Source organism: Phascolarctos cinereus, unplaced genomic scaffold (assembly GCF_003287225.1).
Source record: "Phascolarctos cinereus isolate Bilbo 61053 unplaced genomic scaffold, phaCin_HiC Scaffold_726;HRSCAF=1367, whole genome shotgun sequence".
NCBI classification, from domain to species: Eukaryota; Metazoa; Chordata; class Mammalia; order Diprotodontia; family Phascolarctidae; genus Phascolarctos; species Phascolarctos cinereus.
In genome coordinates this window covers 219,282,741-219,303,364 of record NW_027556098.1, presented here as the reverse complement: position 1 = coordinate 219,303,364, position 20,624 = coordinate 219,282,741, and the positions used below count along the sequence as shown (strand labels likewise).

Genomic DNA, 20,624 nt, shown 5'->3' with positions numbered 1-20,624 from the left:
GGTTGGGGTGTGTGGGGGGAGGGTGTAAATGCAGAGATTTATTAGTTATCTTCATAGAATGATAATGGAAGCCATAGTATTCAATAAGATTACCAAGAAAGGGAAGATACAGATCGAAAGTGACTTTTTATGTAGAGAAGGTGACCTAGGACAGAGCTTTGGGAGGAAGGTTGGCAAGGAGAAGGAGCCATAAAAGATATGGTTTACGTATATTGGATGCTTAACATTTAGTTATTGAATGAATTAATAAGTGAATTAGTAAATAAATGAATCAATAATTTTTGTGGAAACCAAGGGAGAAGAGAGTGACAAGGAGGGATGTCAAGTCCTGGGAAGAGGTAGGAAACAATGAAGACTGATAAAAAGGTCCTTAAATTTGGTGGTAAAAAGAGCATTATTGACCTTGGCATTTGCTTGTTTGTATAAACAAATAGTTTTCCTACTGCTTGAATTAGAATGTGAATTTTGAGGACTCTTTAGTTTTCATGTCTGTCTGTTAAGTCTAAAGTGTGAGAGGTCACACAGAAAGTTCAGCTCCTTAAAAAGCTCAAAGGCTGCAGTTCTCAAATTTTTTGCTTTTGGGTCCCTTTTACACCCTTAAAAATTACTTAGGACTCCAAAGGTCTTTTGTTCATGTGGACTGTATTTATCAGTATTTACCATATTAGAAATTAAAATGGATAAAATTTTAAAATATTGATTTATTATTCGTTAAAAATAATATTAACCTATTACGTCTTAACATAACATTTTGGTGAAAAGCAACTATATTTTCTTTAAAATATTATGAGAATTGGCATTGTTTTACATATTTCTGCTAATCTCTTTAGTGTCTGCTTTAGTAGAAGACAGCTGTGTTCTCATTTCTGCTTCTGAATTAAATCTGTTGCAGTACTGTTTTGTTTGAAGCATATGAACAAAATCTGGCCTTACACAGGCATGTAATTAGAAAAAAGAGGAGTAATTTAATAGGCAAATAATACCTCAAATTATTATGAAAATAGTTTTCATCTCAGAGACTCTCTGAAAGAGTCTTAGGCACCCCTATAGTCCTAGACCACAATTTGAGACCCCACTGCTCTAAGGGAAGGTATACTTTTGAAGCCAGTTCTCATATGCAAATATGTTGGTGGGGGAAAGAGTTTTGAAGGGTCCATTGATCAAATCCATCTCTGTATACTCACCTCCAAGCTTAGTGTTTGAGAGGAGAAACTTTCCTAAAGGATAATTTTTTCTCCATTACTCAATTGTGACACAAGGTCTTCTGGGTGTGGTGTCTATGACAGTGTGCTGTGAAAGAAAGCACTGGTCTTAGTGTCAGAAGACCTGGTTGTGAGTACTGATTCCTCCCTTAAATAGATGTATGCCTGATTAACATACTGAACATCTTTGAGCCTCAGTTTCCTTCTTTGTGAAATGGGAATAATAATGTTAATAGAAACAGGATTGTTTTGAACAAAGCACTTTATAAACCGTAAAGCTATATATGTGTTAGTAGCTGTTTATTGTGTTATCTTATTGTAACTAGGACTAGGATTTTCACAATTGCTGACCTGAGGCAAAAGTAGGATAGGATTCTGTATCCTTGGTCAGTGGATGGTATTTGTTGTTCTTGTTCAGTCGTTTTCCAGTTGTGTCTTACTCTTTGTGACCCCATATGGGGTTTTCTTGGCAAAGATACTGCAGTAGTTTGCCATTTCCTTCTCCATCTCATTTTACTAATGAGGAAACTGGGTCAAACAGGATTAAGTGACTTCCCAGGGTCACACAATTAATAAGTGTCCAAGACCAGATTTGAACTCAGGAAGATGAATCTTCCTGACTCCAGGCCCAGCACCACCTACCTGCCCAACAACGTCCTTGGTTATTGGATGGGATTAACATTTGATTTACACTAGTGGAAATGTTCTTAGATTATTTGGAAATAGTGATCATTGCTTTTAGAATTGTCGGAAACGTTTGATGTTAAATTCAATGAACATTGTGTCAGAACTGGGTTAGGTGCTCAGATCACAAATAACTGGGATGTCATTCCTGACTTTAGGGAAGTGACAGACATAAAATCAGTGTGTGAATGATTATAATATAAGGCAAAATGTGAGTGGTGCATAAGCAATACAAACAAGAGTACTTTGAGTTCAGAAGGATAGGTTATGTTTGTCTTCAGGTGAGGGAAGACTCAGAGAAAGCTCCATGAACAGAGGAAGTTTTCTAGGCTTTACAAGAAGAGAAGGAATTAAACAATTACAGAGGAGGAATATAGCAAATGAAGTAGCAGAGGCATGATGATGGGAAGGTGTGGACCTTATTTAGTAATGAGTAGTCTGGCTTGGTAGGAGTTTATGAAGGGAAAGTGGTGGAACATAAGATTGAAGAGGTAGGTTGGAGCCAACTTACAGAGAACCATGAATGCTACAGCAATTTGGAATTTAGTTCTCAAGCATTGGAAAGCCCTTGAGTTTTTGAGTACTAGAGTAGTGTGATCAGAGTTATGTATTTAGGAAGATTAATCTTAGACTAGAGGATAGAATGAAGGACACTAGAGACAAGAAATGAGAGGGAGTTGGTTAGGTGGCCATTTTAATCATCCAGGTGAGAACTGAGAAGGATTTGAACCAGGATGGGAATGGGTGTGAGTGATCTTGTGGAGGCAGCTAGACTGAGGCCCAGAGGAATTACGTAAGTCACCCTAACGTCACTAGTTAGTTAGTAGCAAAGCTGTGACTAAGGATATAAGTATTGTGACTCCTGGCATAGGGCTTTTAAAATTATATGTTTAGAATCAGGCTCAACATCTTAAATATTTATCAGGCTGCATTGCTTATTTGTGATGACAACAAGACTATCGAATAAATTTTTTTTTCCATTTTAAAATATGCAGTGCTAAAACTATGGAGTTAGGAGTTAGGAAAGAAAAAGTGTATGTTACACCACAGAGTTAGTATTTTAAATGGGAGTCAAGATAAATTTAAGATTAGTAATTAGAATTTTAAAAATTCATTTTAAAGCTGTCTTTGTAGTTACAGTTGACACTTATAAAACATTTATGACCTAACAACTAATTTGTTTGTCTTGCAGCTTGACTTTCCAGTTTGTTTTCCCAAGGTATAAAGCAGGGGTGGGGAACCTTCAGCATTGAGACCATACATAGCCCTCTAGGTCCTCAAGTGCAGCCCTTTGATCGAATCCAAACTTCACAGAACAAATACCCTTAATAAAAGGATTTGTTCTGTGAAACTTGGACTCAGTCAAAAGCCTGCACCGGAGGAACTAGAAGGCTACATGTGGCCCCGAAGCTTCAGGTTCCCCACCCCTGGAAGAATAGCATATGAAAGACTTTCTTATATGGCACAGTTTGTTATATTCAAATGGTTCTTTAACACATCAAGCTTATTACTAAAATTAATAATATAAGAAGATATTCCATCTATTAAATTAAAAATTGCTAACAAGATTATGTAATAACTTTCGTCTTTAGGAATTACTATGTTAACCTGTACTTTTTTTTAAATGATAATAGCTGAAGTCTGGGATAGAGAGTTTGACCCAGTCATGGTAATCCTTCGGACAGTTTACCGTAGAGATGTGCAGTCTGCAATGGACAGATATACCGCATTGTAAGTTAATCATATTAAGTAATATGTTAATTGGATATTACAGATTGTATACTTCTGTGTATACATTTTAATTTCAGATTGTCTTATGAATTAGATTTACTCATTATTAAAAGGGCATTTTTAATTTGTGGGGAGGAAAATAATTGTAAGGTTTTGCAATCTGGCAGAAATTGGATTTTAGATTCTTAGGCTCATAAGCCAGCAGTTTCACTTTTTATTTTTAAAAATGAATTTTTAATAGCATTAATTGAACAAAAATAGCAAAAATTTGTATTACATAATGGAAGAAGTCAGAAGCTAAATTTTGTGCTGTTCTGCTTCAGAGCCAGCAGAGGAGGCACACGTTAAGATAATAAATTCTTAGAACTTTGCTATCATCATCAACATTGCACAGGCAAGGGATGTTTTTACTTGTAGCTCTTGCCATTTGCAGAAGAGGAAAAAAATGCCGTCTGACAAATGAGAACAGAGGAACAGAAATTAAAACAAAATAAATTTTATTTGTAAGCATTTAATACAGCTTAGAATGTTGGAGACTGAAAAAAATCAAACTATAAATGATGTCCTTTTAATGGAGTATTTGGTTTCTTATTTTATTATCATAGCATTCATTTTGTAATAATTATTGACATTTATTGTACTAATAATTAATTTTATAGTGTTGTACAACTAGAATAATAAAACAATTCATAGTTTAATTTGTACTTTTCTTTATATGAGGGAAGTTCCCGGTTTTGTCAGGAGGATAAAGGACACACAATTAAAATAGAACAATTTTAGTATTAAGTAAACATTTGTCTGGGTCATAGTCACATAAAATTGAGCATGGTGAAGTATTCTTGGCTGTTTGATAAGAAATTGTAGTCATAGATAGAGATTATCAAGGCTCAGGTATGTCACAGACTGAGTAGTTTGAGGAAATTTTATAAGTTGGAATTGTAGCTTATTTCCATGAGGAAGTGGAAGTAAAAATAAAAGGAAAAATGGCAAATACAGCCAGCAGTTAGGTAAAAAGAAATGTAGTGTAATTTTAAAGTTATTTGCCTTAATCAGAATCTGATTTCTTTGTTTTTCACTTTGAACATTTATCATTTAGAAATAATCTATACACTGAAACTTAATGTCGAGTTTTAAGTAATTTGAAATTTGTAGTCATTTTCAACAGGGAGTTTACCTTTGTACTATTAGGAAGGATTCTTTATACAATCAATGTAAACAAGATTCAAGCACAGTGTTTAAGTGGCTTAAAAGGACAAGGCCATTTTGCTTTTCTCCAAATTAGTAAAATTCTTATTTTGAGAATTCCCATTCTCATTCCTTTGCTTAGACCATATTGACACATTTTTCTTGCATAATTAGATAAAATATCTTGATATTTAAAATTTTTGAAAGGCTTATTACCCTAGTCTCCTTCTGTGCTCTTTTTCTCCCTGCATCAGTCCTCTCATTCCTTTATTTTTTCATATTCCTAAACACTTGTTTTGAATTTATTCAATAACTTTTTTGAAATTACTACAGTATTCCTTGATAGCAGTTTGAAAATCCTTTATTAAAAGAAATATCTATTAGTTGGATTAATGTACTCTACAGATATAAAACTTTCTGGTAGGGTATAGGCTTAGAAGTTTGATGTTGCAGGATTTTTTTTTTAGCTATTAAAATTTTGTTACCTCGAAAATCAAACATTATGCAGTTTTTTGGGGCGTAGAGAAATGGTGAGAACTACAGTCAATGTCCATCTGTAAGATTAAAATTTCATGTTTGAAATGGCCTTTCTTGCAAAAAAAAAAGGGGCATCTAACTTTACCCATATGTGTATTTTCTCTCATTTGCTATCAAGAATTTTGGCTGAAAGTCTGATTGGAAAAAGTATTTATTAATGATGAGTCAGTAGGACAATCTTAATATATTAAAGAACATCATTGGTTGTCTTAAAAAAAATCAAGAAGTTTCTTAATCAGTTATGGGAGCCTTTTTAAGTTATGGGGAAATGTTGATTATGCTAGACAATTCTTTTTAAAATGTTGAAAAATGTATTGGATAAGCTTAATTTTCTAAAACGGCTTTAAAAATTTTTTGGTACTATTTTTTATTTTAAGAAGAAAATTTTATATACATAAACACATATTTAATATAACATATACATATATATTTTAATTTAAGAAGAAATTTGTGATTCTGTTGACATGGGAATAAATGTTAGCCTTTATTTCTTAGAGATCATCTAGGCCAGTTCCCTTATTTTATAAAAGAGTAATGGAGTCTCTTCAAGGTTGAGTTGTTGAAAGTTATGCAGCTGGTTATTGGCAGAGTACAACTAAAACCCAGATTTTTGTACTAAAGTCCAGTGTCCTTTCCAGTTTACCATGCTACCTAATATTTGAGAAATTGGCAAGATTTTTTAGGTAATAATCTACTGTTTATTACAAGAAATAATTAGAATTGTTACTATTTCTGTCAACTTTTAAAAGTTTTTACAAATCACACAAAATCCAAACTCTAGTTTTTAATATATTTACTGTTAGACTTAATAAAAAGAAATGCTATTCAACTTTAATTTTTGTTGTTTCCACTGCCTCTTGATGTGAAGGTTGGTAGCTGTGCTATGTTTGAAAATATGATATATGTGTTTGCATGTATTAGAACTTTTTGAGTTTCAAATAGTCCGTGATTAATTGTTAATTTGAATTTTGTTAAATTCTTTTAGTGTTCATCTTTTCATTTGCATTATTTCATTAGTGCTTTTGAAATGAGAGGTCAAAATGATAATATAATATACTATTATGGACAAATGTGAGCTAATCTTTATTTTTAGAACATTATTAAGTCTGGTGCTATTGGCCTAGAGGATATTTAAAAAAAACCTGGAAACATTTTTTCCCTTACTTTTTGCTTTAAAGTAATTAGGTTTATAAATATTTGTGATAGAGCTACTTCACAAAGTCTTACTCGTATAACTGTTTGTACCTGGAGGTGACTCCAGGTTCCGAAAGGTAATGAAAGTGTAGCACAAGCTCTGGAAGGTTCTACTGTGCTGGGAAGGTATTCTGGGGCCCTAGCAACAGACTATGTCTGTTCTCTCTGAGGACAGTACAGAAGTAGATTCTCCAAAGAACTTAGTAAGAGCATCAAAATTAAATCATCATACATTTTAATACTCAGTGAGTTTAGTACATAGAGGACGATGTTGAAGAATATTAGGAAGTATGGTTTAGGAGTCAGAAATGAGAGCAGTTGACATCATAACAATAGAATATAAGTTTCTTGTGAGTAGGAATTGTTTTGTTTCATTCTTTGTGCTTATATTCTTAGCAACTAGCATAGTGCCTGGCACTTAGTAGGGGCTAAATAAATGCTTATCGATTGATTTATTGATTGACATATCATAAATATTTTCTTTGAGAAAATATTCAGGAGGTTGCTGGACAAAGCAAAGGCCAGATAACATCACATTAATGAAAACGATTGTATTTTAATGATTAGGAAATCACTTGTGACTAGTTTTCATTCCATATATACTTCTACGTGTAACATTGTTTCCCCATTAGAGAGTAACCTACTTGAGAGCAATGATTGTTTAACTTCTGTATCCCCAGAACAGAACACAGTGCCTGACACCTAGTAGATGTTTAATAAATGCTTGTTGATCAATGGATGGGGGAAGCATTTTTGAATCATGTGATGAAGTCAGACTGTCATTTAAAAACTTTAACAGTCTCTCTTCCAACCTTTATTTTCCTCTTCATTTTATATACTGAGGTTCCACTCAAGCTGGCCTTTTAACTTTTCCTGATTAAACAATGTTCCACCTCCTGCCTCTGTCCCTTTGCATAATTATCTTTCACGTCAATAATGCGCACATTCTTAACCTGTGCCTCGTAGAACCTCTAGCTTCTCCAAGTAACAGTTCAGGGCTTGAATACAAGGCTTTCCCCACCAATTACCTCCTATTTATTTGTAGTTTTTTTTTCTGTTGGATTTATTTTGTTTCAATTTGTAAGTACTTTTCATCACATGAGATGCTGAAGTCAGAATTAGAAATGAAACATCTAAAATGTGATTCCATCATCACAGCACCAGAATATTATAATTTCAGATGTGGAGGACTGTTGTAAATTTGAGGTGCTGCATTCTCCATATATACCTTATTTTTGTTTTTTCCCTTTTTAAAAATAAACCACCACTAGTTTGTTTTTAAAGTTTTTTCATCAAAAACATAACTTTACTAAATCTTAATTTCTTGTTTGCATGAGAAACATCATTTAAAAAATGAAAAACAAACACATGTAACTGCATATGATGTGACCAGATTATCTTGACAGTATTTTTCTTAGTAGGAACTCTTTGTTTTTGATTCTGGGTCTGGCCAGGATTTAATATTACCACAACTACTTAAAGGTTCTTTTGAGTTCTTAGGGATATTGTAGCTTTTTCAAATGGAAGTTTATGTTTATCATCTTGTTCAAAGTACTGATAATTTCTAAAAGGAAATAATATTGAAAACATCTTCAGTAGGATTATTTCTCGTGTAAATGTTGTGTTGTCCCAGTAGAACCTAAGTACCTTAAGGGAAGTATTAATTTAATATCTAAAATAGAGAGATCTGAGGTACAATGCTTCCAAGTATAATGATTTATTTGCAAGGTTAGCATTGGCCAAATCAGGTCTACTGACTCCTCAGTAGTCAGAGACTACTGATTTACAGAGCTTATTTTATAACAGAAAAAGAAGAATTAACAATCTTAGGAAACTTGTTGGAACATAATTCAATTGGACAAGGCAAGTCATCTGATTAGTTTACTTTGTTGGAGCTTTCCTAACACAGCTTGTTGCTTTTGCCAGCATTTGGAGAGTAGGCATGTCAGGGGCATAAGGGGGAGTTTCTAGGATGGGACAGCTATTAAATCTGATGTTCTTTTGGTTAGGTCCTGTGTCTATCAACCTGTATAAGTGAGATTATTTTAGAAATGTTGTCCTGCAGCTGTCGCATTTGCAATTAGAAGTGTTGCTTTTTACAGGACTTGTAGATTGACCAATATAATTTTACTAGAAAGTGGCTAGAGACCCCCTAGGTCAAATGCCTCTAGATAGACCTTCATCTCTAGTGTCATCAAACCTCTGACTCTTTGTGCCAACTTAGGCTTAACAAATGGTAAGACAAAAGAAGATTCACAATGATTTTTTCCCTTAGATTTTATGATCAGGATTTAATATGGTATATTTTAAAAGATTTATTTGGAGGATTTTGGGGGTGATTGCTTATTATATTTCTTCCTGCTATTCCACCATCGTGGCTCCACTGCAATGACCTTCTATTTGGTTTTCCTGACTTGGTTCTTTCTTTGCTCCAGTCCATTACTCATACAGCTACCAAAATGATTCCCCCAAAGTGTCAGTCTATTCCAATATAGAATGAAAACCAGTGTCCTCTTATTGGCAGTTAATGCCTTTTAAAAACCCTGCCTCTTTTTCTTTCAAGTTTTTTTCACAAATTCCCTCCCTCCTTACATGCTGGCTTGTTTGTTGTTCCTTACACATGGTGCTTCTTATTCTGCTTTTGTGCCCTTCCCCTGGCTGTCTTCCATGCTTGGGATGCTCTGCTTCACTTCCACCTCTACTTCTACCGTTTAGCATTTCTCTCCTCTTTCAAGGAGCAGCTCAAGCACCACACCTAGAATGTAATGTCTTGAGAAGCAGGATTATTCATTCTTGATTTTTAAAAATTTTTTAATAATTTATTTGTTTTTAGTTTTCAACATTCACTTCCACAAGATTTTGAGTTCCAAATTTTATCCCCATCTCTCCCTTCCTCCCATGCCAATGTGGCATGGATTCTAAATATCCCTTCTTCCAATCTGCCCTCCTTTCCATCACCACCCCTCTTTCCCTTATCCCCTTCCTCTTCTATTTTCCTGTAGGGCAGGATAGATTTCTATACCCCATTGCTTGTATATCTTATTTCCCAGTTACGTGTAAAAATAATTCTTAACGTTTGTTTTTAAAACTTTGAGTTCTAAATTCTCTCCCTTCCTCCCTCCCCACCCACCCCCATTGAGAAAGCAGGCAACTAGATATAGGTTATAGTCATGTTCTGAAATACTAACTGTAATTCCCTCCATCCTATCCTGCTCTCTTGTTTATTCTGTTCTCTCCTTTGACCCTGTCCCTCCTCAAAAGTGTTTCCTTCTGACTACCCCTCCCCCAATCTGCCCTCCCTTCCATCACTCCTCTCTTATCCCTTTTCCCCCATTTTCCTGTAAGGTAAGATAGATTTCCATACCCAGTTGAATGTGCATGTTATTCCTTTCTTAAGCCAAATCCAATGAGAGTAAGATTCATTCATTCTCTCTCACTTCCCTCTTCTTCCCCTCTTGCCTCTTCCATATGAGACAATTTACCCCATTGTATCTCTTCCCTTCTTCTCCCAGTACAATTCTCTCTCACCCCTTAATTTTGTTTTTTACATTTCATCCCTTCATATTCAACTCAACCTGTGCCCTCTGTCTATATCTATATCTATATCTCTGTCTGTCTCTGTCTGTCTGTCTGTCTATCTATCTATCTATCTATCTATCTATCTATCTATCTATCTATCTATCTATGTATCTATCTATCTATGTATCTATCTATCTATCTATATTCCCTCCTACTACCCTAATACTGAGAAAGGTCTCATGAGTTACAAATATCATCTTTCCATGTAGGAATGTAAACAGTTTAATAAGTGTTTTATGATTTCTCTTTCCTATTTACCTTTTCATGCTTCTCTTGAGTCTTGTATTTGAAAGTCAGATTTACTATTCAGCTGTGTGTTTTCATCAGGAATGCTTGAAAGTCCTCTATTTCATTGAATATCCATTTTTCCTCCTGAAATATTGTGCTCAGTTTTGCTGGGTAGGTGATTCTTGGTTTTGATCCTATCTCCTTTGCCCTCTGGAATATCATATTCCAAGCCCTCCTATCCCTTAATGTAGAAGCTGCTAAATCTTGTGTTATCCTGATTTGTGTTTCCACAGTACTTGAATTGTTTCTTTCTAGCTCCTTGCAATATTTTCTCCTTGACCTGGGAACTTTGGAATTTGGCTATAATATTCCTAGGAGTTTTCCTTTGGGGGTACCTTTCAGGAGGTGATTGGTGGATTTTTTCTATTTGTTTTACCCTCTGGTTCTAGAATATCAGGGCAGTTTTCCTTGATAATTTCTTGAAACATGATGTCTTGGCTCTTTTTTTGATCATGACTTTCAGGTAGTCTAATAATTTTTAAGTTATCTCTCCTGGATCTGTTTTCCAGGTTAGTTGTTTTTCCAGTGAGATATTTCACATTGTCTTCTATTTTTTCTTTCTTTTGGTTTTGTTCCAGTATTTCTTGATTTTTTTGGGGGGGGGTGAGTTGGGGTTAAGTGACTTGCCCAGGGTCACACAGCTAGTGAGCATCAATTGTTTGGTCTGAGGCTGGATTTGAACTCAGGTCCTCCTGACTTCAGGGCCAGTGTTCTATCCACTGCGCCACCTAGCTGCCCCATTAGTCTATTTTTTTAAGGTGTTATTTTCTTCAGTATTTTTTTGGGTCTCCTTTAGTAAGCTATTGACTTGTTTTTTGTGATTTTCTTGCATCACTCTCATTTCTCTTCCCAATTTTTCCTCTACTTCTCTTTCTTTTCAAAATCCTTTTTGAGCTCTTTCATGGCCTGATACCAATTCATGTTTTTTTTTTGGAGGTTTTGGATGTAGGAGCTTTGACTTTGTTGTCTTCTTCTGGTTGTATGTTTTGATCTTCTTTGTCACCAAAGAAAGATTCTATGGTCTGACTTTTTTTTGTGCAGTTTGCTCATGTTCCCAGCCAATTACTTGAGTTTTAAACTCTTTGTTAAGGTAGGGTTTGCTTCCAGTGTGGAGAATGTACTGTCCCAAGCTTTGAGGGGTTTGTGCAGCTGTTTTCAGAGGTACTTCTAGGGACCTGTAAATTTTTAGTTCTTCCAAGGTAGTGTGATCAAAGGAGAAGTGTTTATTTCTTTCCTTGCCTGTGCTCTGGTCTATGAGTGACCACAAGCACTCTTTTCTGCCTTGGAACTGTGAGGAGGATTCCATCTGCACCACCACTGCAAGCTCTGCCACACCAGCACTCTTTTTCTCGCCAGGACTGACCCAGATCTAGGCATGGGCAAAGCAAGAGAATCCTGCCTCAGCCCCAGCAAAGAGATCCCCTGCAATCCCACTCTGATCAGCTGCTTGATACCCTACCGTCTATGGGCCAAGAGCTCTGGAAGCAGCCACTGCCGCAGCTGTGGCTGCTGCCCTGGGGCTGTGCTAAGGCAAGGGCTGAACTGCGCTCCTCTCACCCAGGTCCAGCAGACCCTTACCACTGACATTCTGAGTTGTCTTTGATGTTTGTGGGTGGAGAAGTCTGGAAACCCCCATGTATTCCCTTGATTCAGTCTTGAGGCCTGCTCTGGGTTTGCTTAGCCCTGTCATTGCCTGCGTAGCCCATGCTGAACTGCGCTCCTCTCCCAGCCCAGTGCAACAGGCCTTTCACATCAATCATTCAGGTTGTCTTGGAAATTTGCTTCACTCTGTCTTTTTGTGGGTTCTGCTGTTCTAGAATTTGTTTGAGTCATTTCTTACAGGTATTTGGAGTGGTTTTGGGGGAGAGCTCAAGCAAGTCACTGCTTTTATTCTATCATCTTGGCTGCACTCCATCATTCTTGATTCTTAAAAAACATTCTTGATAGATTAATTGCTTTCAAAAGGCTTCTTTCAGATGATGGCATATTAGCAGAGTCTTGAAGGAAACCAGGGGCTTCTAAGAAGCACAAATGGGAAGGGAATCTGTTTCAGGCACAGTGGAAAGTCCGTGTAAAGGCATGGAGGGAGCCAATCTTTGAGAATGAAAGTAGGACTCTGGGTGACAAGGAAGACAGTGAGCTAGATTTCTATTAAATTCAGGAATTGGAAGGAATGTTGGTTGAAAAGTTTGAGGGTGTAGGGGAACTTGTAGACAATTGAGTATGTATTTGAAAGGAAAGTTTAATGTACTAGGAGATGGGGTGAACTTGGTTGAGTTAGGCTCTAAGCCTACTTTTCCTTCAAATGTTACTGTTTCTGTTTAGGGCACCTGGCTTTTTAACTTTGGAATAATCTTTGACTCTTTCCTAGCCTCACTATTTATATCCATTTACTTGCCAGATATTGTTGATTATACCTGTTTAACATCTCTTGTATCTGTCCCATCCTCTATTCTGCTGACCCTTTTAGAAGTGAGAGGGGCTGATTGGGATTGATGAAGCAGTAAAAGAGGAAGTAGTTTATTGCCACTTGTTCCTTGGATAGAACTAAACTGATGTTAGTGGAGTTATGAATTATTGATCCAGCTATTTTGGAAAGCAGTTTGGAACTATGTCCAAAAAGTCACCAAATTGTGTGTATCATTTGATCCAGTGTTAACATACATAGACCTATAACCCAAAGAGATTTAAATAAGAGAAAAATGATTAATATATACAAAAATATATTCATGGTGGCTCTTTTTGTCATGGCAAAGAATTGGAAACTAAGAGATGCTCATCAGTTGGGGAGTGACCAAACAAATTACAGTATGTGAATGTAATGGAATACTATTATAAGAAATAATGAAAGGGATAGGCTCAAAGAAATCTAGAAATAATATCAACTAATATACAGTGAAGAGAGTAGAACTTGTAGAACAACTTATACTGTAATAACATTGTAAAGAAAACAACTTTGAAAGACTTAAGAACTCTATTCAACACAATGATGAATCATGATACCAGAGGACCCATGATGAAATACGCAACTCCTGATTGAGAGGTGATGGACTCAGGGTACAGAATTAGACATATTTTGAGATATGACTCATAGGGGAATTTGTTTTGCTTGTCTTTGTATATTTCTTATAAGGGTTTTCTTTTTCTTTTTTTTTTTGGGGGGGAGAAGATGTGGGAGAGAGGGAAATTGTTAAGTGAAAAACTTTTTAAAGAAGAAGTAAACTGACAGAGCATTTTCAGAGTTTTTCCTTTCTAGAATTTGATAAATAATTTAGGACTGTGGTAGTGAAGAGTGTATATTTACATGTGTTTCATCTCTTCAAGGTTTGCTGGGGCTTTTTGTTTGATTGAAGGAAAGGTCCTTAGGTCTCTGTTCCAGGCTTCCAGGGTCTGGTTTGGGAAGGAATTTAGGTTAGTTATAAATGGCTAGCATGCCTTTTTTTTTTTTAATATATATTACCTTGTTACTATTAGGGTAGTCTTATAATTCGAAGCTTTCTGAGAGGTCTGGGTTCCAGTTCCACTTCTGACATAGATTCATTTTTTTCTAGTATGTATGTACCTTTAAAAAGTACTATATACCCAACAGGCATTAAATGTTTGCTGAATTGAATTCTTAATTGGTAATTTTTAATTGTTACTCTATAGTAATTGGAGAGAATGTTAAAATTGGTTGGGTAAATAGCATTTTAGAGCTCAAAGGGACTTCAGGGATCATATAGGCCATTCTTCTTTATTTTACAGTTGAGATACTGATGATATTATTCAGTAAGAATACTTTATACTGTAGCATTTTGTATGAAAACTTCAGGGACTTGCTTAATGTTCCACCAGTGAAAAGGTAGAATTTGAACCCAAATCCCTAGATTACAAATCTAATACTTATTTTTAATAAAGTACATTACCATTTTATACCAGCAGTATTATATCTGTTGGTTTGTATTGGCTTCTGTTGGAATGAAAGAAAAGTACCAGGTTTATTGATAGTGTTTACATGTATATACATGCAAAATAAGTTGGTTTGTGTAAATTACATGAGAAACCACATTTCACAACTTGGAGTTTATGAGTGATTTATGTAGGAACATTAAATGTATATGAGTATTTTTTTAAAAAGCATGTTACTGTTGTAGCACAAGAGATGACGGTATCTTCTTCCTTATTTCGATTGTCTCGCTAGTACTGCTTTATTTTTATTACTCTCACTCTCTTTGTCCTTTTTATTGGACTTTTATTCATCTTTCCATCCTTTAGCTTGCTGTGCATTTCATTTTAATTAACATAGGTTGCTCTGCTATGTGTGATTGCTCTTCTCCCTCCCCTTGTGAGGGGTCTAATATTCACCATGGAGAAAGTGGATCCTGCAGTTTGTACAAGCTGACTGATTTTGATACTAATGTTTTAGGTTCTACTTTAACCTAATTTTTATCTTGTATTATTTGTACAGTTTAAAACAGAGTGGAACATTCCCTGGAAACCCTTGGCCTCCCTACAAGAAAAGGACACCTCTGCACCCCAGTTACAAAGGTCTCATGCGCCTTTTACATTGTAAAACTTTACATATTGTCCTGTTCACCTTACTTTACAAGGTACAGTAGTGATTTAAATAATAACAATAAGATGAAAATTTCTTATTTTTAAAGTCATGCATAAAAATAATTTTTACTTTGTGTATAACATAGTATTTAAAATCCTAAGTCTCTCTCCAAATGTTCTGTTGTCTCTCTCTCTCTTTCTCTCTCTCTCTCTGTCTGTCTTTCTGTCTTTCAGTTTCCAAGTGTAAAAGAACCAAATAGCTGTTATCTCTAGTAGTTACTGTAAATTAATGCCTTTTCTCCTGTTAGTCAAGGACATTCGTTCAGGTTCTACTGTGGATACATGCACGGTATATTAGATAGTTGCAGTTGAGAAGTCAGGAAGATTTGGGTTCACATCCTGTCTCTGACACATCCTGTCTCTGACACATCCTGGCTGTGTATCCCCAAGCTTTTGGTGTTCCAGACAACAGTATAATACTTTAAGTTGCTGATCTGCCTTGGTAGAGTTAAGTTCCTCTCTGGAAGGAAGTTCCCTTCCAGATAAATCACGGCTCTGGTAAAAGCAATAATAACAACAACAACAAAACAGTAACAGAAAACCATAATGTGTGGAAAGATTGCTAGATATTTTGTGAGTTTACAAGCAAAAAACAGTGAGGAACAAGCAATCACTTCACTTCAGAAGAATGAAATAGATCACTTTGTGAATTTTTTACCTACCCATCTAAGGTTATCCTTTACTGGTTATCCTTTACTTTCTTAGTACTCTACATTTAGATTTTGCTTTGAATGGTAGCTAAATCAAAGGACTAACAAAAGTTAGCTTTGGATAAACATCGTCTTAGGGAATGTCCAAAGACTGGTGAGTATATCATAGTTTTCTTCTGTTTAGAAACTCTCCTCAGCTTGGGTTTTCTTATTCAGACTTATTCAGCTATAGTTTTTTTTTTGGTACTGAGAAGGTATGTGACAAAAAAAAGATACAGCCATGCCCTTGGGATGTTCACAATATATTATAGACAGAGTCGCAAAGAAATGAAATAGTTATATGAGATTGGTCGCTAAAAAGTGGTCCCATGTCTCTCCTGTTCCTTCCCAATTAAAATCTTGATTTTTAATTTTATTTTAAAAATTTATGCAGCTTTTATATGAAAGTTGCCATTTATTGCCTAAGATAATCAAAACTTTTTTCTATAAGTGAATTTTTTACTCAAGTTCTATAAGAGATTATTCTTATAATGTGTATTGTGGGAGAAATTAATATTTAAGCCCCTCCATAATATTTTTATTTAACTCTTTTAACATTTCATATTTAATTAAGTGGTCAATTCTTTTTTTTATTTTAAGGCAGTTGGGGTTAAGTGACTTGTCCAGGGTCACACAGCTAGTAAGTGTCAAGTGTTTGGTCTGAGGCCGGATTTGAACTCAGGTCCCCCCTGACTTCAGGGCCAGTGCTCTGTCCACTGTGCCACCTAGCTGCCCCTAGTGGTCAGTTCTTTGAAACTATCCTGAACATTTTATTTTACAAAATTACTTAGCATAGCAATGTGTATATCATTTTCATTAGCAAAAAGTTTAAAGTGTGTGTAGTTGTACACCTAGAAATCTTTGATTTAGTCATAATGGCATAACAAATAAATTATGTCAAATAATTATTACCATAAAGGTAATTTTTTGCAGTCTTTTAAAAACTATTTCTTAATGAATGTAGTGTAAGGAGAATCACATCTAGTACAACCTAGAGTTGAACCAAAATCTCTTCTACAACATACTGAACAAGTGGTGACATGGCTTCTTCTTGAATATATCTGGTGAGTAGAAATCCACTGCCTAGAGAAAGCCCATTGCACTTTTGGATCTTTAACTATTAGGAGGTTTCTTCTTACATCGGTCTAAATCTGTACTTTCTGCCCAAGACTTCAGTTCTGCCTTCTGATGTCAAGTAGAAAAAAATATAGTTCTACTTCTACATGTCAGCTACTTTGATATTTGAATATAGTGATCACATCTTTCTAAATGTTCTTTTCTCCAGGCTAAACATTCCTAGGCCCTTCAGCTAGTCCTCATACAGCCTTTGCCATTATTGCTTCTCTCCTCTGGATGATCTCTGTCTTTTCAGAGTCCTTATATAATGTGGTCCCCATAATTGGAAACAGTCCCTGGATTGCTGTCTGACTAAGACAGAGTATACTGGGACTTTGACCTTTTTAGTCCTGGATGTTAATTTTGAACGTTGGTCAGGAGTTCTTAGCCATTAATGTTAATTTAAATGTTGCTATATATACTATTCAATATTTTTGAGTTGATACAGTGCTTCAGAAATTGAACTATGTCTGTACTGACATTCATGCTATGAAAAACTGGAATGCATAAAGTAGCTTTAGCTAAATGTGAAGCTGGTTTGTAGGAGCTCCAGAGACCTAAAGAAAACATTGTTGGTTAATCATATATCCAAAAGTCAACAAGAAGTATAATTTTATGAGGTGCACTTACTTATTTTACCTTATAATGCTTACAAATATGAGCAGAAAGATATCATGAAGATAATTTGCAGTTAATGATAGGGTATTTGTTGTGGAGGATGAAATTGAGAAATTATTTGAGAACTTGACAAGATCCTCCAAACTTAACTCAATATATTCCTTGATACTTGGTGACTTCAGAGAAGATAGGAAGAGGAATTATGGGGAAAACTTCATTGGAAAATGCAGTTCAGTATCAAGCAACAAAAGAGGTCTTGTAGAAGAGTGTACGTCATGAATATATCAGAAAAAGAATTAGAAGGTGCTATATGTGATTAGCACAAAAGTCATCACAAAAAGGGAACTGGCTTTATTTTAGCTAGGTACTAACATGTAGAACTCATAGAGATTCAGCCATCTGTTCACTATCATATCATTGACCAATCAGAATAAAGGTCACAAGAGCAAATTAAAAGAAGGAAAAGATGAGAAGACATTGTATGTGATTACAAAAGTAAAAACACTGATTATCACCATTTTTAGAGAACTTTAATGATGCAGAGCAGCTACAGAAGGTGAATTTTCATTGACTAAAAAAATAAAATTTAATTAAAGAGGAAATGAAGGAACTACAATAAGGAAGCAGAAAAAGAGCTCAGAAACAGCTTAGCAAATATCTGAGCATTTTGCAGTCAGTAAGACATAAAAGGTAACTTCTTCAAAATTTAATTTGTTAAAATATTATGAAGAAGGATAGTAGAAAATTATGAGCAATATGATGTAAAACAGTAAGAAACAGTTAAGGCAAAAAATCATCCTACAGAGGTCATCCCAAGAATATTTAATTGATAGACACAACAAATAGACATAAAATGGAACATATCTGCTGTAGTTTCTAAATGCGTTGTTCTTATTAGTGATCTTAGTAGAGCTACCACATTTTGTAGTGTACTACTTCAATACCTGATGTTAGGAAGTATTGGAGTTCTAAATGTCCTTTCTTAGCATCACAGACATAGAGCTGGAAAGGACCTCTCAGAGACCGCTTAATCCAACCCCTTCATTTTACAGATGAAGAACAGAGACCCAGAGAGGTGAAGTGACTTGTCCAAAGTCTCATACATAAAAAATCAGAGGCAGGATCTGAACCCAAGTCCTTTGATTCCAGAGCCAGTGCTTTTTGTTGTACCATGTTTACTTTTAAGAATATGAAATCATGAAGAATGGCTAGACCTGTCTAAGTATATGTAAAAGAAATCTGTCTTAGGGACACAACTTTGAAGGTACTCAGGGACTACTTTTTTAAACTACCTGAAAAAGGGGAAAATTCTAAAGAAATAAAGATCGCAGGTGACATTTTTTTACCAAATCTTTTCTTAACCTTCTAGATAAAAGGTGATATAAAAGACATCAGTAACTGCTGATCTACATGAAAAGGCAGACACTTATATAAAGCCTTTGTGAGAATGACCTGTGAATACATAAAAACCTAGCACTGATGAAACAATGAAAAGGTCATGGTCATGCTTTTGTGGATGGTTTTCTAAGACATATAGCATCAACACGAAGTCACATGATTGATTGAGAATTCCAGGAAATATAACATCTTTTTTCAGTATATTCTAGATAATCATTTTTATCTAAAATTAGGTTATTGATTTTAGATAACCATTTAACTTGGTAGAACAGAATGTAGCCTTAAACTCACTCCTCAAACAGGATATTTTTCATGCATATATTAAAATCACGTAAGACTGACAGGTGTGACCACAAAAACAACTTTGTTTTACAGTTTGTTAAGTATCGACATTGAGAGATATACAATAAAGCTATATGATCATTTAAGGTATAAAGTTCTCCAAATGACAGTTTAAAGATACTTCATAAATTGCATTGATCTTCACGATGCTGTTAGGCCTCCTCAATAAAATATATAGTCATTTGAGAGAGATTGATGTAGCTATCTTCATTGGTAAAGCAAAGTAAATGAACACTTCATGCCCAACATGAAGATGGATGAGTAACCCATTGAGTCAGTCAGTCAGTCTGTCTATCCCTCCACCTTGAACAGCTACTTCAAATGAATAATGAGAAATACCTAGAACTGAATAGAAGATGAGGATGCATAACATTTGGGAAATTGTCTAAAATTTTCAGTAATCCTAAGCTGTTCCTTGCCAAAAAACTTATCAGTATTTTTGCATCAGTACTCTGCCAGTGATGCTATATGGTTGTTAATCATGAAACACTATGATAATGAATCTAAATTATAGATAATTTAAATTGCAGCACAAAGTCATGTAATAGTCTGACTAGGCTGAAGCATATTACCAGTGCATGATAAGTGATGTGCAAGATATATCACTGAGAAAATAAATAGGATGTTCAAGAAACTAGAGTGAAAGATAAAAGGCATACAGCTGAAATACTACTTTTGGTACCATAAAATGATGAAAACACCAGAAGAAGGCCTTTAGGGAATTAGATAGATCTTTTATATAATATTTACATGAAGACAAGGACAAGAATTTCATAGAATTTAAAGGCACAGATACATGAGTTGGAAAAAGTCCCCACACAATGAGATCACAGATCCACTGATATATAGTATAAAAATATTATGTAAATTAGCATGAACCAAACTGAAAAGTATACTTTTCTGCATTATTAACCTCAATATTGTTTTTCACCCAGCTACTTTGACACACTAAGAATTTTGAATTGTTCAAATAAAATCTCGAATTGAAATAGTTTTTTGGTATAGAATTTGTAAATATACTAGAATTTTCTAATGGATACTGTCTAGTTCATGAATATGTATTGATAAAAGGCATAAAAATGGATGTCTAGATTCTTTTACAGCTGTCAGTATTTTACATAATCTTGGGCAAGCAAACTCTTTTCACTTTGCTTCAGGATTTCCATTCACCAAATAATAATAGCTTTATTTACCCATCTGATAGGACTGGTATAAGACATGACATTTGGAATATATAAAATGGTATTCTTTTTCCTTTTTTAAAAAAAGATTTTGATGGACCACCAAAATCTGTCAGAACATGTCCTCTGTATGGTTTTGTATCTGATTGAATTAGGACTTGAAAATTCACCTGAAGAAGAACCAGATGAAGAAGTAAGTACTTTTATATACTTAAGGCAGATTGGTAATAAAGATATTGTATGTTTAATGAGGGCTGTTTGAAAAGTAAGAAAAGAAGGGAACC

General features: G+C 34.9%; 1 protein-coding gene across 1 annotated transcript in view; it reads left to right on the top strand.

The window, feature by feature from the left end:
* UBR3 (ubiquitin protein ligase E3 component n-recognin 3) overlaps positions 1–20,624 on the top strand; it is a 303,032-nt gene that overhangs the window by 142,224 nt on the left and 140,184 nt on the right. Inside the window, 3 exon segments of the mRNA XM_078146977.1 lie at positions 3,521–3,617; positions 14,848–14,989; positions 20,429–20,533. Of these exon segments, the coding sequence (XP_078003103.1) occupies positions 3,521–3,617; positions 14,848–14,989; positions 20,429–20,533 (344 nt within the window).